The sequence below is a fragment of the Sinohyriopsis cumingii genome, chromosome 4, assembly GCF_028554795.1.
Source record: "Sinohyriopsis cumingii isolate HCF-2022 chromosome 4, ASM2855479v2, whole genome shotgun sequence".
In the NCBI taxonomy this organism is placed as follows: Eukaryota; Metazoa; Mollusca; class Bivalvia; order Unionida; family Unionidae; genus Sinohyriopsis; species Sinohyriopsis cumingii.
In genome coordinates this window covers 90,270,359-90,295,811 of record NC_142964.1, presented here as the reverse complement: position 1 = coordinate 90,295,811, position 25,453 = coordinate 90,270,359, and the positions used below count along the sequence as shown (strand labels likewise).

The 25,453-nt window shown below is 34.6% G+C and overlaps 1 protein-coding gene across 1 annotated transcript in view; it reads right to left on the bottom strand.

Moving 5' to 3' along the window:
• LOC149801645 (26S proteasome regulatory subunit 6A-B) overlaps nucleotides 1-25,232 on the bottom strand; it is a 38,222-nt gene extending 12,990 nt beyond the window's left edge. The window contains exons 1-9 of the mRNA XM_089955917.1: nucleotides 25,103-25,232; nucleotides 19,413-19,493; nucleotides 17,813-17,938; nucleotides 15,937-16,041; nucleotides 10,285-10,347; nucleotides 8,133-8,179; nucleotides 4,872-4,962; nucleotides 4,419-4,491; nucleotides 3,417-3,626 (exon numbers count right to left, since the gene is read on the bottom strand). Of these exons, the coding sequence (XP_089812043.1) occupies nucleotides 3,417-3,626; nucleotides 4,419-4,491; nucleotides 4,872-4,962; nucleotides 8,133-8,179; nucleotides 10,285-10,347; nucleotides 15,937-16,041; nucleotides 17,813-17,938; nucleotides 19,413-19,493; nucleotides 25,103-25,144 (838 nt within the window). The 5' untranslated portion in view covers nucleotides 25,145-25,232. The remainder of the gene's footprint in view (nucleotides 1-3,416; nucleotides 3,627-4,418; nucleotides 4,492-4,871; nucleotides 4,963-8,132; nucleotides 8,180-10,284; nucleotides 10,348-15,936; nucleotides 16,042-17,812; nucleotides 17,939-19,412; nucleotides 19,494-25,102) is intronic.
• Between the last annotated feature and the right edge of the window lie 221 nt (nucleotides 25,233-25,453).

Genomic DNA, 25,453 nt, shown 5'->3' with positions numbered 1-25,453 from the left:
GCATTTTTCATAACTGGCTGCCATGTGTAGCCTATAATGTGCTGAAAAATGTTGGTGTTAAGCCCACAATAATAAGACCCAATGCAAACTGTACTGATCCAGATATGCCATCACATAATAAGCCAGCAGATTTGGATCAATGCAGCTTGCTTGGAAAAGTAATCAGTAGAACAAAAAAATACACCAAGATCTGCCAGTACATTATGCAATGGCGGATCAGGGTTTATATTGTTTGCAGCTGAACTTGACTTAAAAGCAAGTATATGTGGTATATAGAAAGTTTAAATTGCCAAGTAAAATTATGTTTCTTTTCACAAATTTTATACTGGATAAAGAGTACAAATCTAGATATTCTATATTAATGATTCCTGGCAAGTAAAAATTTTTGGATTCTGATAGACCTGCAAATGAAATTATCATTTTTAAGTTTTACCTCAAAATTTGTATAATATAAGTAATGTACAACATGCATGCGTGCACACATGTTCATGCATACGTACACACATACAAACTATTTAATGTGAATACTTTCTCATACCTTAATAAACATACATATACTTTAGGTCAAAATGTCTTTAAAAATTGCCACTTCTAACAAACATATCTCAAAAATAGCATGCTTCATTGAGGAAAGCCAATGCCAAAATCTGCCTAGAACATGAAGAATTTCTTAACACCTATCAATATGCATGCATAGCGCTGAAAAGTATTGAAAAACAAAACCAGTAACAAAAACTCCTGTGATCAGGTTCTCTAGCAGATCTTATGATTTGAACTAATGTGAAGAAATGAGAATTTATTTCAAGTTATATCCTCCAAAAACTAACACAAATTCCTAAAATACCCTGTGAAACCATTCTTAATATTTCCAAACTCAGTCCCTTAGCAACAATGGAGTCAACTGAAAAATCTAGGGCTCAATCTAAGCTGCCAGTGGTGCAAAATTATCATAGTTGGTTCACACAACTATGAAAACTGGTTGTGAGTTAAGCTTGTGATGTGTAGATGATATCTGATTCACAGAGACTGACTGGGGTTTGGCCTTACTGGTTTGAGCAATATTCTTTGCTTCTGACTTCAAATCTATTACAATGATAGTGCAATAACTAGTCCCTCCTTATGCAAGAGATGATTTGCGAACATGCGGATGAAGTTTTTGGTTCAAATTCATCCAAATCAGAATAAATCAAAGTGATACTATCCAATAGAACTTGAGAATAAACGTTATTGTGTAAAACTGCTTTTTATGTGGGTTGTAATAACCCTGATCTCTGCCCACTGACCCCATAATCACTAGGCCTCTTCCAGACAAGATTTTGGTCTTCCATTAAAAACCGATGAAAAAATTGGGGTAGGGTGGTGGTGTCCTCCCCAAATGGGGTCTTGAGGGGCAGTCACATGAATTTGTTCTGAAGTACTATCGACGCTGAAGTTATTTCGTGTGCATGTCAGTGTTCACATCTAATTAAGTCACAATAATATCTCAATTTTTGCAGCAAATATATTATACTTCTCTCTTTTCAAAATAAATCATTAAAATAAACACCCAAGTAGATCAATTATATACAAATAATCCCATACATTCACTTGCCTTTTCTCCAATGGACACAACCTGTTGATATGCCAGCTGAGCTCTTTTTGTGGCTTTGGCAAAGATTTCTGTAGCCTTCCTTTTTGTGACCACTGACTTTTTTTTGCTCAATGTGCAATCGTTTCTTTTCCTTCTCAATGACAGCCTTCTTCCTTTCAAGCTGGTGCTTGTATCGGCAACATGCAGTGTGCATATTCTGACAGAGGGCTACATCTGTTCTCACATGCAAGAAATCTTTCTTCTTATAATAATTAATTGCACTTATTCCAGATGCCTTCTGAACTTCAATTTTTCTGAATGCTTTTTTTTAAGGTGCTGTTCCAAACTCTTCCAACCACGACTACTGTAGAGCAGAGGTCACAAAATGCCAGTCCTCAAGCATTCAGTTTTCTTATAAACTGACCAATAAAATTTCCGTCAACTTTTTGCTCCATCCATTTCCATATGTTTTTAAAACCTTTATCTAAACTTTTCGTGTCATGGTCTTTCTCAACAACTCGGGATGCCATGTTTTGCATGCATACTTCTTCTTCCACTGCCATCAGTTTCCATTACATGAAGATTCACTGGATAAATTTAAACCTTTGACCAATCAAAATACTCTTTACGAGAGTTGTGTGCATAACTAATGTATGGAACAAATAATTTACAAGGGTCGTTGTGGAATGGGAGTGGACAGATTGTTTTTAAAAAACCGGAATGGAGATGATATATAAAAAATGGACTATATCAAGAAAAATCTGATTCAAGTCAGGAGAAAAGCGTAATTCCGCTTTCAAATGGAGAAAAATCATGTCTGCTCTTCCTTACCTACGTACAAGTCCTCCATAAAGTCTGGTCATCAAATATGGTCTAAATCTGAATTATGCACAAACTATATTCCTTCTTTCACTCAATGACCCTAACTTTTGACTTTTGAACTGTGCTCATCCCTATGTTCTCTACAACATCTCCAACTGACAACATTTTAAAAATTGTCAGATTTCTCTTAACTTCAAGTACTTTGTGTTAATCATGTTAATTTTTATTGTTCTACAGTGGTTTGTGAAAATTTCACATTTCTGGATTTATAAACAAGCATAGTGACAAATGATCTATATCATTTATGTTCATTATTTCTGATGAAACTATTAGGCATGATATTTTTTTATAAGTTTCATGGGAGTACAGCACTGATCCTACTCTGTCCATCTATTTTCTGTAGGTATTTTTAAACTCAAATACACTAAGATATACTATAAAACATTTTCTAAATTTTGAGCTGCTCTCTGTCTCTTAATAGGACACAGATGCTAAGACTGCTGTATTTCTCAGTTTTGGAAGTTATTAAATTTGTATTAACTTACAGAACTAGATGTAAATGTAAAGTTCTGATGTCAGTAGGTTCCACCTCATCTAGAGTTATTAGGAATTAATGTAGATGCTATTTTACATCAAAACCAAAAAGCTGGAACCATGCTACAAGAGTTACTTGCAGTGTCTGATTAACATTACCCATTAATCAACCACACAATAGAAGTATTTGTGGCTGTTACTCCAATGTTGCTGAAAGACTGTTATGAAAAATGACTATAGCTTCAAAATCAGTTTTTAAAAACCAAATGTTTTTAAATTTTGAAATGGAATTACCCCATGTGTTGTTACATCACACATGCTTTGAAAATTTACACAAGAATCCTCAATATTATTGCTTTATGACAGATACACCCTTCACACCTAATGAAATTAGCCATACAACAGTTGTGAACAAGTTGTTTAACAACTTCAAGGGTCTGATTTTAAAGATTTAAAAAAAGGTATCTATTAACAATTAAAAAAAATTCACCAATAGCATCCAATTCATCAATGAAGATGATAGCTGGTTCCTTCTCCTTGGCCAGAGCAAAGGCATCCCTAACAAGCTTTGCTCCATCTCCAATAAACATCTGAACCAGCTGAGGTCCGGCAAGCTTAAGGAATGTGGACTTCGTCTGTGCAGCACAGGCTCGGGCAAGCAAGGTCTTTCCTGTCCCTGGCGGGCCATACAAAAGAACTCCTGCCATTTTAAAAATTAGGATTAGTTTAAAGAAAATGCAGGTTATTCATGTGTCCACAGGAAAGGCACTTAGCTTCCAATTCAGGTGTACAATATAGATATTTTACTAAAAGTGCCCATACACCAACCAAACAATGAATGCTCCAGAAATCTAACAATCAGCAAACAATGTTTTTTTATGGTAATGAGCACTATAACATAAAAGCATTCACCTCACAAAATTACTTTCAGGGATGGAATTGTAATCTGCTTCAATAGCACATGTGAGTTTTGTATCCAAGTACATAAAGGTTAAGAATAGTTATTTTAAGTTTACAGATTCTCATCTCTTTTCTTGTGAATTTCACCCAAAAAAATGTTTCTCACCAAAAATATACAGTACTGGAGGATATTCTAGCTTTATGCAAATTTAGCAAATTATGTAAAACCAACACATTCAATGGCAACAAAGCTAAGAAGCTGTTTATCTTTTCCCCTCGCTTCCCACTAACTCTAAACAGAATTAAATCAAGAGATCTATTTCATAATCTCTCAACATGAACATTCCTCCCTCAAGATTCTGGACACCATATACATTCACTTATTAATCTGAGTCCAATTGCAAACAGTACAGACCCAGATCTGCCACTGTATAATGAGTCAACAGATCTTGATCTATGCAGTTTGTAAAGAATAATCAGCAGAACAAACAACATAAACCCTGATTTGTGCTGGCAGATCATGGTCTATGTAGTTTGCAATTGGACTCATTTACTCATAAATAAGTATATACAGTAACTGTAGTAAATTTACCTTTTGGAGGCTGAATACCCAAAGCTTCAAACCTCTCCTTGTGGGTCATGGGTAGAACCACAGCTTCTATCAACTAGTGAAAAATAAGAAAATATTCTGTATTACAAATACTGGAACATGTTCACAAACCAAGAATTTGATTCATAAATTGTCACAAATGTTATACACGATAAAAATACAGTATAAATGAAAAAATTTTGAACATCAAACTTAATATGGATACCTGTTTAATAAAGTTAGCACTGACTTAGATCTCAATCAGTCATTTTTAACTATTAAATGAAAACAAAATGTAGGTCTCTTAGGAAACAAGTCAAAGTTGAATATTAGAGCAGTAATGAGCAATACTGATAGCAAAAGTTGAACATCAAACCTAATTTACATATAAATAATCAACATCTTTGCACTGAACTTTATTTTAATCAATTACATTTTTTATGTTGAAAACCTTACCTCTTGAATCTGTTTATCAAGACCACCAATATCACTGTACTGTTCTGTTGGACGTTCATCTACTTCCATTGCCTTGACACGGGAATCATATCTAAAAAGATATGCACCAATAGTTTGTAAACATTTACGCAGCAGATGAAAATAGACATATTAAATTTTCTTCTGAAAAATGTTTTATCTTAAACGTGCACTGTTTTTTTCACCAATTATGATATTCTGCCTAACAGATCCACCCAACCCTTAGCAATGCAATTCATTTGTTTTCAAAAAGAGAATGTGCCTACCAAAGACTTCCATTTCTCAAAAACCAGAAAACAATTTTCACAAAAGAGCTGATCATAAATCTGTACAATGAAAACTATTTTATATCCAGAATGAATTTCTTAATAAACCAAACATGACACTAAAAGTTTTGTCATGCCACTTGACTCTGGCAATCCTGTATATTCAATGTATACTCACATGTTGGGTCAAATTGCAAACAACACAGACCCTTATCTACCATTGCATATATGACAGCAGATCTGTGTCTGTGCAGCTTGCATGTGGATTTACAAGCAATTATGTACAATAAGTTGATTTTGGCAGGAAAATTATATTAGCATGTGCTGTGCTTGGTTCCCTGAGGAATGGTAACGATTAAAGTTTTGTCTTTAAAGGACAGCTGAAAAGCAACTAAAACTTCCCTTACTGAAAACAATTATTTTAACTACTTGGCTCTTTAGTTGCTGTGTTGTCCATATATATTTGCACATGCTGGGTGCATCTAACAGGCAGCATATGTTGTCTGTGCTTTATCATGACAAGTGTACAAACTGACTTTAAACATTTTTCAATCGCTACCTGTCTTATATTATAAGAATCACTAAAGTAAAAAGTTTCTGCTGTTTTTACAGGATATTCACTTTCATCCAACAAGCCATGATAGTCTATTATCCAATAGTCTACTATCAAGTACAGTCTCTTGCCCATTACAGTCTACTATCCATCCATTAGTCCACAATCAATACCAGTCTATTGTCCATTACAGTCTACTATCCATCTATTAGTCCACAATCAATACCAGTCTATTGTCCATTACAGTCTACTATCCATTAGTCTATTATCCATCCATTAGTTCACAAGCATTACCAGTCTATTGTCCATTACAATCTACTATCCATTAGATTATTATTCATCCATTAGTCCACAATCAATACCAGTCTATTGTCCATTAAAGTTTACTATCCATTAGTCTATTATCCATCCATTAGTCCATAATCAATACCAGTCTATTGTCCATTAGAGTTTACTATCTATTAGTCTATTATCCATCCATTAGTCCATAATCAATACCAGTCTATTTTCCATTAAAGTTTACTATCTATTAGTCTATTATCCATCCATTAGTCCACAATCAATACGAGTCTATTGTCCATTACAGTCTACTATCCATCCATTAGTCCACAATCAATACCAGTCTATTCTCCATTAAAGTTTACTATCTATTAGTCTATTATCCATCCATTAGTCCACAATCAATACCAGTCTATTGTCCATTAAAGTTTACTATCCATTAGTCTATTATCCATCCATTAGTCCATAATCAATACCAGTCTATTGTCCATTAGAGTTTACTATCTATTAGTCTATTATCCATCCATTAGTCCATAATCAATACCAGTCTATTTTCCATTAAAGTTTACTATCTATTAGTCTATTATCCATCCATTAGTCCACAATCAATACGAGTCTATTGTCCATTACAGTCTACTATCCATCCATTAGTCCACAATCAATACCAGTCTATTCTCCATTAAAGTTTACAATCTATTAGTCTATTATCCATCCATTAGTCCACAATCAATACCAGTCTATTGTCCATTAAAGTTTACTATCTATTAGTCTATTATCCATCCATTAGTCCATAATCAATACCAGTCTATTTTCCATTAAAGTTTACTATCTATTAGTCTATTATCCATCCATTAGTCCACAATCAATACCAGTCTATTGTCCATTAAAGTTTACTATCTATTAGTCTATTATCCATCCATTAGTCCACAATCAATACGAGTCTATTGTCCATTACAGTCTACTATCCATCCATTAGTCCACAATCAATACCAGTCTATTCTCCATTAAAGTTTACTATCTATTAGTCTATTATCCATCCATTAGTCCACAATCAATACCAGTCTATTGTCCATTACAGTCTACTATCCATCCATTAGTCCACAATCAATACCAGTCTATTCTCCATTAAAGTTTACTATCTATTAGTCTATTATCCATCCATTAGTCCACAATCAATACCAGTCTATTGTCCATTAAAGTTTACTATCCATTAGTCTATTATCCATCCATTAGTCCATAATCAATACCAGTCTATTGTCCATTAGAGTTTACTATCTATTAGTCTATTATCCATCCATTAGTCCATAATCAATACCAGTCTATTTTCCATTAAAGTTTACTATCTATTAGTCTATTATCCATCCATTAGTCCACAATCAATACGAGTCTATTGTCCATTACAGTCTACTATCCATCCATTAGTCCACAATCAATACCAGTCTATTCTCCATTAAAGTTTACAATCTATTAGTCTATTATCCATCCATTAGTCCACAATCAATACCAGTCTATTGTCCATTAAAGTTTACTATCTATTAGTCTATTATCCATCCATTAGTCCATAATCAATACCAGTCTATTTTCCATTAAAGTTTACTATCTATTAGTCTATTATCCATCCATTAGTCCACAATCAATACCAGTCTATTGTCCATTAAAGTTTACTATCTATTAGTCTATTATCCATCCATTAGTCCACAATCAATACGAGTCTATTGTCCATTACAGTCTACTATCCATCCATTAGTCCACAATCAATACCAGTCTATTCTCCATTAAAGTTTACTATCTATTAGTCTATTATCCATCCATTAGTCCACAATCAATACCAGTCTATTGTCCATTAGTTTACTATCCATTAGTCTATTATCCATGCATTAGTCCACAAACAACACCAGTCTATTGTCCATTACAGTTTACTATCCATTTGTCTATTATCCATTATAGTCCACTATCCATTCAAGGCTTTATATTTAAGGTGTTTGGGTCTTTTGATTCTTGAATGAGAGCATGTTTTACGCAGAATTAACCATTCCAATGTAAAAAAAAAAAACTGTGTCCAGGCAGATTAAATGAATATATTTTTTGGCTGATTTTCAAACAGATTTATACAATGGAATAATGATATAATGAAAAACAGCTTACTCCTGTGGCAGTGTTTCCAAGATCAAGTAGGAATCTTTGTTTACTCCCTAAAATAAATGAAAACATCTGCATAATCACTAAATAAATGAAGTACATGCAAAAGAGCCATACATTTAAAAGTGGTATACTATATTACTTTTCAATCCCTCTTAGTCCAGCAATACACATCTTAATGCTGTGCCTCATTTCAATTGTTCGTTTTTTTATATTCTTCCTCTTAAAATATGGATCAAACAGGATGAAAAAGAATAATTTTTGACTGTGACAAATCTTTTCTTCAGTCTGAACTTTTACTGGTCTCAGATTCCTCACTGATACATTTATTAGCAGTCATTCTGAGGCTAGAAGTATACTCATATCATGCTAAATATCACAAGACTTACTGCCAACATTTAAACTGAGAGTGTTTTGACTACTATTTCATTTCTAGATGTCAGGATCGCCCTTGGGAAGAGACACGATCATTTTCTCATCTCCTGAGCATGGGATTTTACTATAGAAATTCATTTGGTTTGAATTTGTGTGATTTAACACCATTTGTCAGTACATGATAGGCTATATACAGTTACCAGTATATCTGATTGAAGAATATGGGAAGACCCTGGGATGACTACAGGAAGATACTGGCAAGCAGGTCCAAGTTTCCTCTGACCTTTGCCACCCCATTTTTGATATTAGGACATTTCTGTTGGGGTGTAGGTCAGGTCATGTGACTCAGAATGCAAATGGCCAGATCAAGATCAAATTTCAGCAATGAAGTACTTTCATCTCATCTGTCAGCGGATCAAAGACATGACGAATGTCATGCTCATGATTTTGAGAAAATAAATCATATTCCTATCAATTTCATACAGGTATATCTCGATGAAAGGTTGTTCAAGTTTGCTGGGCTGGCTAGTAAGCGGCTACACCATGCAGACACCAAATGTTGTTGGCGAATTCCAACTTTTCGATAGAGAATGGACTCTGACCCTACACCCCAACATAAACGTCCAAATATCAAAAATGGGGTGACAAGGGTCAGAGGGCAAGCCTTCTCTGATACTCTGTCTGAGCTGAGACTTGAACTCATGGAGAATGAAGTCAAATGTGTGAGTGATTTATAAAGGCATGTACCTCTGACCACTCAGCCATCTAGAAATGACATGGTAAATACTGAAAGAGGTCTACTGATGAACGTATTGCACTTTCTGCACAATCACTTTAACAAAAACTGAGTCCTCTGAACTCATCTGATTTTAAATTACAAGTTCTGTATTCATTCAGTCATAAAAGTCTTCAGAATTGTTAACAATATTTACAGAAACTTCCCCACTAGTCCTTTTTTATGGGAAACAACATGAAAGCTTGTTATACAACTAGTATTTTTTAATTCATATTAATTTAGTCAATGATTGGCTCACAGCACAAAACCACCAAGCAAAAGTGCCAATATATATACAATACTAACAACTCAAGCATGTGATTTTGTTGCAGTCTGTAGACTTGTGAAAGGAAATATGCAAGTGAAAATAAACCAATTTTATCATAAACTGTATTTTTCATCATACACACATGGATGGTTACTAATTCTGAGTAAGAAAAAAGTTGCCTACCATGACAATCATTTCATTTTAGGTCATTATAACCCTTTGGGGTTCAATACACTGCATCGTTTCACATACATGGGTGCAAGAGTGCAGTACCTAACCACAGAAAAAAAGTCTGCTTTGATTTTGACTGATAACATATTAATAAACTTTCATCCAATTGTGATTCAGACTTTCTTTCGGAAGTGTTAAACGGGGTAGTTTTGAACTGAACATAACTGCTAACTTTCAAGTTACTGATTACAGAACTGATTTTTTTTAAAAAAGTAATCATTATTAGCCCAGAGTATTTGAGTAAATTTTTAAGTCATGCAAAATTATAAGCAAAGATGACAAACCAAAATGTAAATTTTCTAAATATAATTACATTCAACAAATCTGTCTTTCTTACCATGCTTCTTATTTATTTCAGATCTTTCCTACATTAGATCAAGTCAACACATTGACTCCAACATTCTACACAGAAGTTCTTATTGAAAAGCCATTAAGAGCATAACTATGAATTACTGTAAAAATAATTACAACAACAGCAACTTCTGCTTGAAGATTTAAGAATGACTTACAACAAGATCCCCTGGATGAAGTTTCTCTGGGTCTACAAGTCCTATCACAGGCAGAAAGTATGTCTGAAAGGAAAGAGATTTTATTGTAAGCCAAACATTTCATTAAACACTGAAATATACTGTCAGAGTCTTTATATTTTGCATAACATACACGTAATGACACAGGCAACAGTATTTACAGCAGTTTTTAATGTTGACAGATATGTGTATGTGTGTGTGTGTGTGATTAGGATTTTTAACATAGCTTTAACAATTTTTTAGTCATATTGCTACAATGTCTGCAGTGTGGCAGTTTATAGTGATGTCTAGCACTGGGGCATCATGCCGCAGACATGTAGCATGATGTCCCACCCTGTCACATTATCCTGACACCAGGCCAACCAGTCCTAACACTAACCTCTTAATGCTGAGTGCCTAGCGAGGCAGCTGTTAGTACCATTTTTCTAAGTCTTTGGTATGACTCGGTTGGGGATTGAACCCATGACCTCCTGCTTCTGAGGCGGATGCTCTAACCACTAGGCCACCAGAGTGGTTGTTGAAGATATGAAGAACTTGGATATGGCAGTGACCAAAGATAAGCTACTACCTATATGTGCTCTTACTGCCATTGGAATTGAACCTGGCCAAACCAAAGAACATAGCTATGGACTGACCACAGTTTAATGCAACCCCAATATCTGATTCCATTTTTCACTGCTGTGATTAAAACTTATTAGAACTGCTTATAAACAACTGGACAAAATTCTAACTTTAATTAATGATTTACCTCGGGATTTGGTGAAACTTCGTAATATCCAAATATACAAACTATATGACTGTATTGTATATATTTGTGTACATGTCAGATCCAACTGCATAGACCAAGATCTACCATCATATCTAATGCAGATCTGGGTTAATATAGTTTGTAAGGAGTAATCAGTAGAATAACAGCACACACCCTAATCTGCTGGTGCATTACATGATGGCAGACCTAGGTCTATGTTGTTTGCACTTGGACCAACCTATATGCAAGTTAATACAGTACTACTAGAGTTTTACTGCAAAATGGATGATACAATCAGTTTATGTTGTGAATAATGGTCAATCACAGGTTTAAACTATTGCTATAAGGCAATTTAGGCAAATTAGTCACTCTCATCTAGCAAAGTTGGCTTCAGCATACAAAACAAAGTGAAACTGATTTTGCCATGCCATGTATCAATGTGTGCCCATCTTCCTCCCCCCCCCCCATTAAAACCGACTGATATTATGCTCAAAACTGAATTTTGCATGGATTTAATCCTAAAACTTATGTTTACAATCATAAAACAGCAGAAACATGCTTGATAAGTATCTTTTGTGCCAAGTGACTTCTGATGCCATCAAATATGTACTGAGTTAGCTCAACAAAGGATTGTACTGCCCACCATGCAAAATGTGATACTCCTAGAAGTGAGCAAAATCCCACAACCAAAACTGTATCATTAAAGTAGTTTTGAGTCACACAATTTTATCAAGATTAATGAACCAATATTTTATGTCACAATAGTGAAATTAGATGTAATAGTATTGCCTTTGACAAATATTGGTTACTTTTCTCTAATGGTTTTGCTAAAGAAATGAAGCAGTTTCCTGAATGACAACAGATATTTTAAAATATTTTCCAACAATATAAGGCAGGAATCTGCAACCTTGTAGAATTGCTATGTAAGCTCCACTCAGTTGTAAAGTGCTGCATGCCTGGTCAAATTCATCCCTTTAATTTAATTGTTTTTAGTACATCCAATACAAAAATACAACCTGTATCGCATGCTCTTCCAAAGAGTCTGGTGTGCCACAATTAGAACATGTGCCATAGGTTGCTTACAACTGCATAGCTGCCAAGCCTCCAGGCTCACAATTTGTGAAAATAGGGATACAAATTAGTGAATTTTGACATGAATTCATGAAGCGATCTTAGAGTCTGGGAATATTTATCAGAAGAAATGTTTAGCATGGTCTCCAGCTGATAAAGGTAGAATGTGTTCAACAAGAAAACTCACAAACAATGCTTCAGCATTGTTAACTTGCAGGTCTTCCATTGAGAGCTCAAATCTGCTGCAAGTTCTTAATGTTCCCAACCTCTATGTACTTTTTACTACAAATGTACTTCCTCACATCGTCTCTGCCACCATGCCCAATGCTAAAATTTGTGGCACACTGCGTGCGAAAAGCATGATGTATATCAGTATTTGATGGCAGAATGCACGGCCAATTTATTGTATATTCCAAACTAAACTTCACTTTTTGTGCAACACATTTCTTTTTCCCTGTTGGTGAAGACAATTTCAAGATGCAGCGCCAAATGGTAATTCAAATCAGTGTTTGTGGCACATGTGCAGAGCAAAATTCTGGTTAGGCCCCAGTTTCTCTCAAAAGCATTTGTAAAGCTACTCTTTTTCATAAAGATTAAAATATGCTAAAATGCCTGCTACCAGGCCAACTGTACCAATCAGCTCTAGTTCCACTAATATCGTGACTAGCAGTACTGGACCATTTTGGCAACTGCCGATATCACAACTAGCGCTTAACTGGAAATTGGTTATTTTATTAAAGATTTAAAATAACTGAGAATTGGGGAATTTGTGATTTTTTTTGCATGTGGTGTGAACCTGTGAATCGCTGAAAAAGTCGTGAAATTCACGCCAAAATCGTGAGGGTTGGCAGTCATGCACCTGGTATAGTAACTATTTTGTGTATTTTAATACTATTTAACTTGCACAGCCAATTAAACACCAGTTCTTGATGAACTAGTTTACCTGTTACAAAATATACCTCCAACTTAAGACAAAAACCATTTCATTCCCTGCAGAGCATATGTCATCTATGGTTTGAACTTTTAACTCACTCCTCCCTGTTTAGACACGAAGAGTAAGTCACATCACATCACACAGAATTTTTAGTCCAGTCTGACTACTGCTATATGTGTTAGGTCTACACTAAACTATATAATTATATTTATCTTTTTCATTTCTTAATATGAGTTATATATCACAGAGCATATACGAATTATGAATTATATAATAATGCACCAGAAACAATGCCTCACTTGAGACTCAGAAAATCCATGTTTCAGTGATGACAATTAATCTGTTCAAGATTTTATCCATCATAGACCAGACAAGTTTGGTCATTGTGGATCTCCACAATGTGGCTCATAGTAGACAAGTTTTACTGCACCATGTGGAAAGTTGTAGCAATATCATTATGTAATAGTTATGTCCACTACATCTGGTGGAACTTACCTGATGGCTGAAGTACAGAATGCTCTTTAAAGTTGTACACGACACCATATTTTGCAAGAGAAGAGCAATAAATTTCCAAGCAAAATATCCCACGAAAATATTTAGAGTGATCTGGTTTGTAATACATAGTTTTCAATGTCAATTCCTGTGAAATAAAGCAAGCTGTTAAGGTAACATAAACTTCTGATCTTTGTAATATCCATATAATTTTGAGTGTAATTTTCTTTTAGCTGCATTTATTTCTCTTTCACCTTAAGATAATTAATTTGTTTCAATTAATATAATGGAAATAACAGGTTCCTTTTATTCCTATAAATCAGTCATTGTAAAAGAAGTCTTGATGCTGGCTGAAATAAATAATTAAATTCTCTAAGTGATAAAATGAAAATTTAAGTGGAACTTACAGTATTGAGAATTAAATCCAAAATAATCATAGAAGTCCAAATGATTAAAACGTTTTGAATGAATTCCAGGTCTCAAACGTGCTGATGTACCAATATATCTGAATATGCCAAATGCCGGGAATACTGAAATCAGATTAAGCTGAGGTATGTTTCTTTAATGAAACGATTAACAATACACTAATACTGAAGAAGTGTTTAGGTAGCTTTGCTACATTCAATATACTTATGAACGCTTTTACCGATTTCAACATTCCAGGCTACCATCGCATTCCAGCCAACTGAAATGTAGGCCAATGGAACTTGAAAACATTTGCTTGTGTTGGAATTTGAATCCATTAAGAAAACGAAATCATAGTAAGCAAAGTCAGATTAAAGCAATATGACTTTAACTTGTGGAAAAGCATCGATATGGGCTGCCAAGTTTTCTTTAGATATTCCTCTAAATTTGACCTCTCGTTCCTCTATTAGTTGACCAGGGAACACACTACACAGCGCCATTATTTAGCTATTAAGAAATCTACTAAACACAAATATCAGGGGAGAAGTCTTACATTGTAGGACTGGTGTATATATCGCTACAATGTCTGCAGTGTGGCAGTTGATAGAGATGTCTAGCATTGGGACATCATGCTGCAGACATGTAGCATGATGTCCCACCCAGTCACATTATCCTGACACTAGGCCGACCAATCCTAACACTAACCTCTTAATGCTGAGCGCCAAGCAAGGTAGCTGTTAGTACCATTTTTTATAAGTCTTTGGTATGACTCAGCCGGGAATCAAACCCACGACCTCCCACATTAGAGGCGCATGATATAGGCAACCGGAACAGTCTCACTGAAATATATTTCCTAATCACTTTACATTAGCATAACTCTATCTGCAACCTCAGAATCCAGCTCTCCTGATAAGATGGAATAGAATGGATGGAATTCAGCTTTAAGGCAGAAATAGAAAAAAATCAAGTATATCCTGCCTCCATCCGAATGTTCTCCACTTGAAGTCATTACTAACTACGAGTTTAAAGCCTCTGTGGATGTAGACAATGGCAAAGACAGTCCACCATTTAAAGCAGTGTGTCTCTCAGAAATAATTTGTGACTTTGGTGATGCAAAAGCCTTCTATTCCATGAGTCATTAACAAAGCAAGTTTTTCTTGTCACTGGTTTAAGTCATATTCTGGTGCATACTGTCAAAAATACCTGATGTTAACTAATGTTGATGTTTATTCTTTTGGCATGACTGGCCTGTTTTTTTATATCTCACTTTTGTCTGTGTCAGTTCAAGTCTCAGGCTCAGTTGACTGAGTACAAGAGAAAATTTGTCAGTACCTTAATAGCTTCCCACAGGTCATTGGCTCTTCCTAGGGTTTTCTGCCATGTATCATGTGCTGCAAAATGCCATTTAACCCACAAGAACAGCAACAACAGCATTGTTCTTAGACAGATCAGCAAGTCTTCAGTTCCACCTCCAATCTAGTGATGAAAGTTATGTGAACTTTCTCATTACATGACTTAGTGTCCTTGGTGATTTTAACCTCACTGAGGAGGCAGGAAGTGATCATGCCTGGGATTGGGTGAGCTGTATTGCTAAGGTTGTGAATAGGACTTCTTACCATACCATAGTTAATGCCCAGACAGCCTTCTGTAACATAGACTTCGAAGTAAATGTATGAACATGACACCCATCATTGTCAGGTTTATGATGTCACAGTTTCTAACCTTTTGTTTGTTTAGTGTAGTGACTTGCTGGGTTAATGCAAATCAATCAGCAACAAGTGCCATAAAACCGACAAAGGCTGCAATATAATCCAAGATGGAATTCTACTAGTAAACACATAATCCCTTACCACAGGTCCACATCCACCATTGAGTGGGCAATCTAAAATCCATGATGCATGTATTGTGTCTCTATAGCTTATTAAATTTCTGGAGAATGGCCAGCAAAACTTTCTTGATTCACAATACAAGCAGAGACTATTACCTGTCTTGTAGAGGTTTTGATGACAGCACATTTGCCTTTCCTCTGGGCATCCAGGTCAATGTTAGCCCCATCCTCCTCAGCATCCTGAGGGTCCATGTCAAGTAACTAAAAAAGGAAAGTAAAAAATCTGAACATGTTTAATCATGTGTCCTATATTCTGAACCCCATTTTCACATTTTTGTTACTATTGTTGCTTAAACTTCAGAAATTTGCATATAAAACTTAAATTGTGCTTAATTTTAGAAGTGCCAATCACTACTTTAAATTTGGAACTAAACTTTCAGGCAATAAAGTCCATTTATGGTAGTTACAATTAAATGTTTGAACTCCAAAATCATTCATTCGTTAGTCTCTGAAAATTTGCAAGGTTGGAAAAATTTTATAAAAGTCATCTTGCTGAAGGTGAGCCGATTTGAAAATTTAACTTTTTAGAGATTTAAAGCTTACCTCAAAATATGACAACATAATATCACAATAAAAGTTACAAAGTAATGTAGACAAAATATGACAGTATTTTTCTAATTGTTATATATACATAATTACAAAATAAACATCTAATTTTGTTTGGAGTTATGTGCAAATGTTTGCCATAAAAAGCTAATACCAATAATTAAAGTTATCAACAACAAAAAACACATAGTACATGCAGATACACATGTAGAGGAGAAAAACAGGTAGGGTTTGAACAGATATCTGGATAAATATAATAGTCAGAAGAAAAAAAGAAACAAAAGAAAAAGTCAGACACACATATACATACATAGAATAAAAGATTCATCAACAAAAAAACAATTATATACTACATGTAGAAAGTTGGAAGAAAAATAATTACCTCTTCAAGTACATTAACAAAACCAAAAGTTCGTATTGGAAAAAGTGGTTGTATAATGATTTAATTACTTATGCATATATTTTTATCACTAATTATTTACCAAGCAGCAAGTATGTATTGGTCTCCTGTAATTACCATGTATACGATAAATGATAATACTTTTTGAGATCTCGCAAGTTACGTTATTATCAAATATCTCCAAGTCACCTTGAAGTCAGTGACAGGCATCAAACCAATCTTTGACAAGCTGACTTTAGATATAGACCTGAAAGTCAGCTAGGCAGTTTCAATGGTCTATAACGCCTATGACTATGTCAGGATTTGAAAATCAGCAAATCACATAGTCCCGCAAATACTATGACTAAACTGTAGAATTAAATATTTGTCAAAACTTCTGATAATTATTCACATTTTCATGAGAAAACAGAAGACTGACCTTGACAGTGACTAAAAGATAGACTGTGTGATTTGGATTTTTAGCATAGCTTTTTAGCTTTAAATAATTTTCAGTTATATCACTGAAAACACTAACTTCTTAATGCTGAGCACCAAGTGAGGCAATGTTAGTATCATTTTTAAAAGTCTTGGGCATGACTCAGCTGACGTTCAATCCTGCGACCTCCCACATCCAGAGCAAAATAAAGGATCAAAAGCTGAATGAAACAGTAGGCATTTAAATTTTAGAGCTATGATATACATATAAAAGCTAAATAAATTTACAGATATGTGTACTGCGGCAATATCACAAAATATAAAAGTTGCAAAACATAAAGTACTATGAACATAACAAGACCCCCTCTCTTTAGACTTGCCTACAGGCAAATAACTTTCAAGCCTGAGCTAGCCTGAGCCAAATTTGAGCATGTCTCTGGTTTCGACAAATGGATTTGTCCAGCTTCAATAATTACATGACCCTGTGGTCCAGTTATGATAAAATCCAATAAGCTCCAACAAAACCATCTATTTCTATCCAGAATGTGCACACTGGAATTTTTGTCATGATATAGATGTCTAAATTAACCACTAAAATTCAACAGTACCCACCTCAATCACATTAGATACAAGGTATGGCAGAGTTTTGTTGACTTTGATTTTCTCTGTATTCTCTTTTATCTTTTCTTTTTGAGCCTGCAGTTCATGGGAGATCCTCATAATCTCTGATTTCATTATCTGCAATTAAAAAAACACCACCATTACTAACAGTTAACTGTATTTTGCATTGATATATTGAGCAAATATACACTACTGGCAAATAATGTAAAAATCATGCCAAAGTGATAATTATACAAACAACTTATCAACAAAGTCAAACACAGGATTAAAAAAAATTCTTATGCAAATATAACTGCTTTGTTAAGTTCCATAAATTTATATGATAACAAATTAAAGTCATGTGCCAGAGTTGTAAGGAGGGGTGAACCAAAAAGTGAATCCATTTTTCTAAGAAATGATTCCAGAGCAAGTTCAGTATAAAATAAAGAGAAATATTTTCTATTCCTGCAGAAATGATGGATATATTTTATATTGTGCTACAAACAATGATATATTTACTTGGGGCTTTGCCATTCATTAAAACATCATGTTCTTAAAACTAAATTTATCTGGTATTTACACAAGGAAAGAAAATACCCTCTATTTGTTTTGGTAGAAATCTGTATCAAGGAATACATTTTAAAACAAGTTTATAAATGTTAAACTGTGTATAAGGTCAAAGTACATGAAATGTTTTTGCTGACCAGAAACAGGGATGGGACCAGTATGATATTATTATGGAGTATATGTAAATTTTCCATGTAACAAAGCTGATTTCGCGCTTTTCGAGACAAGCCATAAACTTTATAATCCTCTGACTGGATGGGATAGAGAGATGTTTGTTACTTCAGCAAGGGAGGAAAAATGTATTGTCCAGTACCACATGACAAGTTAATATTGTGATCAGCAAAGTAGTATTTTTCTGCAATTTCAATTATTATTGTATTAAATAGGTGAAGGAAAAATCCATACTTTCATGTAATTTTATGAACATATTCATTATTGACATGCAGAACATTTCAGGATTCCAGCCTGGAAGGATCTGAAGTTAAAACACTGAAAAATCTTCTGGAGAACCACAATTATATTAAATTAAATGCTTGCCACTCATGTCGGAATACCCTAATTCATTCATATTTAATGTGTACTGAAAGAGACAAGTTATATGTTGATTCTACACAAATTTACTCTGCATTTCAATGAATGTAACCAAAACTTTAACATTTCCCACCAAAAAGAGTTATTTCTCTCATTTTCTCCATGAGCTGTTCCAAACCTTCTTGTTAGTTTTTTCAAACAATACCGACTTGTGAATTTCTGAAGTGTTGCAATCTTGTCACTGACTAAAACACTGATTATCGCTCTTTGACCTTACCTGAAATTTAAACTTCAAATAACCATAAGAAACAGCTACCACTTACACTTGCTCAGAAGTCAAGTCAAATTGCAAACCACAAAGATCCTGATCTGTCCCAACATAATATGCTGGCCGATCAAAGTCTATGTTGTTTGTTCAACTGATTACTCCTAACAAGCTGCATATGCCCAGATCTGTATACAGTATACTGTAACAACAAGAAATGGGATAGTCATCATGTCTGATTCAGTTTACCTTTATTTCATTGTCCAGAAGACGCGTCCTGCTAACAATTTCATCTGTGGACATGCGAAGAACCTCCTCTCCAAGTGAATCCTATAAAGAATGCATTAACAGAAAATAAATGCGCAAATCTTCCAACTTTATGACTTCCCGTATTTGCCAGATGTATTGGGACAAGATAAAATAATAATTTTTTGTCCTGTCCCAGAACTTATGGTGCAGCTTTTAACACCTCGGTCGTATGTCCCAAGACTTTAAAAAAAAAAAAAAATTGTGTTGAATTTGCACCCCCACCAATGCACTTTGCAATAAAATAGATAAACAAAACCCTTATTTAATAATAAAATGAAAGAAACTAACCTTGTACAGTTATCATTTATTCTTCTTGTTTTCATCATGAGCATTAAAGAACAAAATATATCCATGAACTCCTTATATCCAGCATAGGCATCCATGCTCCAGTGTGTATGGCTTATCTCAGATAATACATGACACAATGTTCATTGACATGAACAATGAGAAAGAAATCATGTTTGTTTGTACTCAAAGGTTTGAATATGTTATCTGACTAAAAACTGGATCTGACAAAATCACAAACAAGGGAAATAATCAACAGATTGCTTGAATGCATCTGCCATTCAAGCAATACAGCGTTAGATGCAAAATAACCAAGACCGTATTATATCCAGGTCAACTATATGACAGTATCTCACAAATAAAAATCATTATTTGAAAGTACATGTACATTCACTTGGGTGCAAATGACAATCTTTTTGCTAACATGGGTTACAGAAAGTATTATTAACCAAGTTACTGCTGTGTACACTATTTACCCACAAACATCAATGCCCATATGCAGGGGCAGATTAAGGGTCACTGGTGCCCTAAGCACTGACAAATCTTGGTGCCCCCCTCCTTTCCACGTACACCTGGGAAGATAACCCTAGGGTGCACCATGATCAAGAAACAGAACATTATGATCAATTTGCACTAGTTTTATCAATTTTTTATACAAATCTTCATTTGTTTTTTTTTCTTTTCACTCTTTTCTCAACTTTGTGGTGCCCCCTTTGGCCCTGGTGCCCTAAGCACGTGATTAGTCTGCTTAATGGTTAATACACCCCTGCCCATATGTATTAATTATGACTACAGATGCCATGCAAACAGAGACCCTAGGAGTGAATAAACACAACTAGCTGTGAGCAATAAACTCAATGTTTAAACTTACTGACAGGATATCACTAACAAAGGTTATTTTTATTACAATGCAAGCAGATGTCAGAAGCCTACTTTGGATACTTTTAAGCTGATAGTTTTTAAAGGGTACCAAAACAAAGATTATTTTATTACAAAGCAAGCTGACATCCGAAGCTGACTTTGGATTATTTTAAATGTGCAGACTTTTTTATATAATTTTTTTTTTGAATATATGAAGTCGGATGTAATAGGGAACCTAATAAGCCACATTCTTGTGCAAATATGTTTATTTTAGATACTTCATAATTCAAGTTACTGTTACTTTCAATGTACTTGAAGTTGAAGCCTTACATATTTCACTACACTGTAACGAGACTTATTTCAAAAATAGTCACCGAAACAGGCTGACATTGTGCACAGATTTCTGTTATAAGATGGATTCACTTATGGCAGTTTTCTGGATGTATTGGAGTGGACAGGTGGATTTGCGTTCGATACACTAATGGATCTTTGGTCTTGTGATGATATCCTGTAATTTTACTGTGATACTTCAAGCCACCAAAATTATGCAGACCATGCTATAGTCAAAATAATAAGTTATGCAGAACCAACTATTTCAGTAATGCAGGGATGGTCCTGGCTTTTAAAATGTTGTCACCCAAAAAAATTAGCCAAACTCATAATTTTGCCACCAATTTTCAAAAAAGGTGGCCAGAATAAGTAGCTAATATTTTTCCAAGTCTATTAATGTAAAGGCAATGAAAACTGAAAGAAGGGATAGTTATTACTTTAATGACAACAAGCAATACAGCCATAATATTACAAAATAAATCATTACACGAGACTGTTTTGCACTACTTTCATGGTCTTTGCATTCCACATTACCGTTTGTGCATAGCTATGACAGTTGTCACCTGAAATAAATGCATTATCACATGTAAAATATATACTTTCCTGGCATCTACCGTCTTGCTTTTTTTTATAGAAACATCCGGTATTAAGCAAATAATAGTTTTGTAAGGAACTTTAGTTAGTGACATTTGAATACTAAAATCCCATGATTGTACTTTGCAATATAAGATAAGTGATGTTTCATGAGACCGTCAATTTCATGCATTCAGGAATTAAATGCCCCTCCCCCCATGGCTAACTTCACAAAGTACATCTCTGTCAACCAGGAGTTCAGAAATTTATTTTTGCTGTGCATTACGTGCTTTGATTGTAGTGAATTGCTTCGTAAATCCCAAGAATGATCACTGAATGCTGTAGATTTTCTCTCAACAAGCAAACTAGGATCTCCATTCCCACCAATGAAACTTACAGGAGTCAACACCTGGCATTAATGTTCCGTATATATAAGCATTAATTATCATCATTAAATTAAAAGAAGGAATGAAGAAACATATCACAGAGCATATGTGCCCCCAAAAAACTAATTCGGAGTAAATATGTGTGTGTGTGTGTGATTTGGATTTTTAACATAGCTTTTTAAAAAAAATCAGTCATATCACTACAATGTCTGCAGTGTGGCAGTTTATAGTGATGTCTAGCACTGGGACATCATGTTGCAGACATGTAGCATACTAACACTAACCTCGTAATACTGAGCGCCAAATGAGGAAGCTGTTTTGGGGAACTTTTGACCCTTTCATGATGATCTGGTGTTACACTCGAAGTATTACTACCATCACTACATGTAGATGATGTTGGATTGCCAGGTATAACATCAAGTTCAGTGACTGTGTTGTCTGATGAATTTGCACTAAATCCAAATTCTGTTAATTTTGTTAACATACTCTTAAAATGAGACAATGAACACGCAACGTCTAACTTACGTTTACCCAAGATAAAGTTGCACAGTTGACAGTATATCATTTTTATTGAGATTTTTTTCCATTTGCTTTATATTTATTCACAGCAATCAGTACTTCAAAGGTAATCCTTTTTCTATGAAGTTTCAGCAAAACTATTTAAGTGGTACATTTAAAAAAAAAACAGAACAATTAGCCATCATCCAATTAATTGTAGCCGTTTCTGTTCACGTCTTTAGAGGTCGGTCGATTGTAGGTATAGTCCTGTAGCATGACTGAGTGTATCACAGCATACAGTACTCAGGCCAGATGTCAACATAAGCGGATTATGATGCAACATAAAGATGGGTTTTGTCAATACGAACAAAGGAGTCGTTTATGTAATAGATCATTTCCAGTGCATTATGTATTATAATAATAATAATAATAATAATAATAATAATAATGATGATGACTTTGTATTGCCCTTAATCTTTAGAAGCTCTAAGCATTTTACAACATTAGACAACACCTAAAACATAGAAAACATCTATAATAATATGATTACAAAAAACAAACACCACGAAATTATAAAACATAAAGCATGCTCAAAATATTTAATGTAGGAAACATTATTAGGTCTTTAAATTTGTTCTTACAGCTGAAATAGGTGAGTTTTAAGAGCACTCTTGAATGAGATCACTGTGTCTTTGTGTCTAAGTTCAGTGGGTAATTTGTTCCATGTTATTGGGCTCCGGTATGCAAAAGAACATTGTCCATATGACTTCATTTTCATAGTGGGAATAATAAGTACACGATTGTCAGAAGAGGACCATAAGTATCTTACTGGTGTGTACACATGGGAGAGGTCAGATAGGTATGTTGGACTTGAGTCTGTCAGTGAAACATAGCACTGAGAAAAAAATTTTGATTCTGGGTCGAATGGATTGCCAATGTAGGGTGCTGAGTAGGAGGGAGGTATGCTCTGATTGTTGTACTCTAAGGATGATCTGAGCAGCTGTGTTTTGAACTTTTTTAAAGTTTCTGGAAAAGATATTGAGATAAACCAGAACCGTTGACTAACATTTGAATTTGTTGCTATGTGACGGTAGTCGAGGCATGCTGAAGTATGTTCAACTAGGTTCATGTAGCGGATATGTTTCTTGAACGAAACAAAGCACTGCTTTATAGTTCCAATAGACACAAGATATTTTTTATTCATTTCGTTAAAGAATATTTTAAGTTTACCCAGTTTCGGCATTCCAGGCTTTCATCGCTTTCCAGCCAACTGAAATGTAGGCCAAAGAAACTTGAAAACAGGTCCCTTTCTTTTGTAAGAATTTGAATTTATTCGAGAAAAGACATCAGGGTAAGTAAAGTCTGACGAAAACATTATAACTTTACTTTGTAGGAAAGCGTCGTTATTGGAAGTCCTACAATGTAAGACATAGCACATGTTGGTTTTTTTTAGTGCTATGGCTTACTATTCAAATAACGGCCTTGTATAGCATGTTCCGATGTCGTTGACATCGGAACGAGCAGTCAAAGCTTCAGGAATACCTCACACATTTGGCAGCATATACTGACATTCTTCCACTAACTTATGTGTAATTAATATACTTACTGTGCTGTCTTTATCGTGGTGGAATGATAATATGACACTAGCAAATGGACGCATTTTCATGTTCCATTGATATACATTTGAATTTGTTGCAATGTGATGGTAGCTGAGGTATGCCGAAGTATGTTTAAGTAGTTTCATGTGGTAGATATGTTTCTTGAATGAAATGAAACGTTGCTTTACAGTTCCAATAGGTATAATATATTTTTATTTGTTTCGTTAAAGAATAATATTTCAAGTTAACCCGATTTCAGCATTCCCGGCTTTCATCACTTTCCAGTCAACTGAAATGTAGGCCAAAGAAACTTTAAAACAGGTCCATTTCTTCTGAGAGAATTTGAATTTATTAGAGAAAAGACATCAGAGTAAGTAAAGTCTGACTAAAACATTGTGAAGTTACTCTGTAGCACCATTATTTTAACTGCCAGTTGTGTGAGATATTCCTGAAAATTTGACTTTTGTTACGATGTTAGTCGACATCAAAATACATTACACAGTGCTGTTAGTTAGGCAGTAAGACCCTGACGCCCTAAACATAAATATCAGCGTTACGGTCATACATGTAGGTCTACGTTATTGGTTGCCAGTTGTATGTGATACTTCTGAAAATTTGACTTTCGTTACAATGTTAGTCGACATTAAAACATGCTACACAGCGCCGTTATTTAGACAGTAAGACCCATCAACCTCCTAGAACAAAAATATCGGCTGATGTGTCTTACGCTGCAGGACTACATGACCTGTATGACTTTTTATAAATAACTGATTTCACTGGTCGAATCTAACGATACTTTTTCCTGTGACAACTGCGCCGCAAGGTTGAGGTGTTGATTTTTTTCTTCTTTTTTTAACCCGTGTCGTATCCGAGACATGTGGATCCTGGTGACCGAATCAATATACACCCCCCCCCCCCCATTCCAAACAGACAATGACTCAGTAAAATGTGTCGAATACCAGCTATATACCTAGTACTTTCAAAACTGAAAATCCAACTTTTCGTCAAATGCTTTATGACTCAAATGTAATCGATATCTCAAATCTTCCAAATGTATTATTTAACGAATCATTAAATTCTATAAAGCTTTTAAAATTACCTCTCCATCTTCCCAAATTGCTTTATCCTCGAGCGTCGCCATCTTACTACTTCAGAGTGGTATTGTGACTTTTCTTGGGAATAAGCCTAAATCAAAAACCGGAACGGTGCCTGTACAAGACCACGCTGTAGCGGCTGTCGTGACAGTTAGAGAAATTTTCAATAGATTTTTAATAACCTCAAAAACTTATATTTTAAATTAACGAGAAAGAAAAAGATGAACTACTGTTTACCAAATTTAAGTTTTTTTTTTTAATTTGTACGCTGATTCCAAACGTTAACTGCACAGCACAATTCAATAATTGTCCAATTGATATCGTCTATCTATTAATAGTAATTAATTAACTAAAGT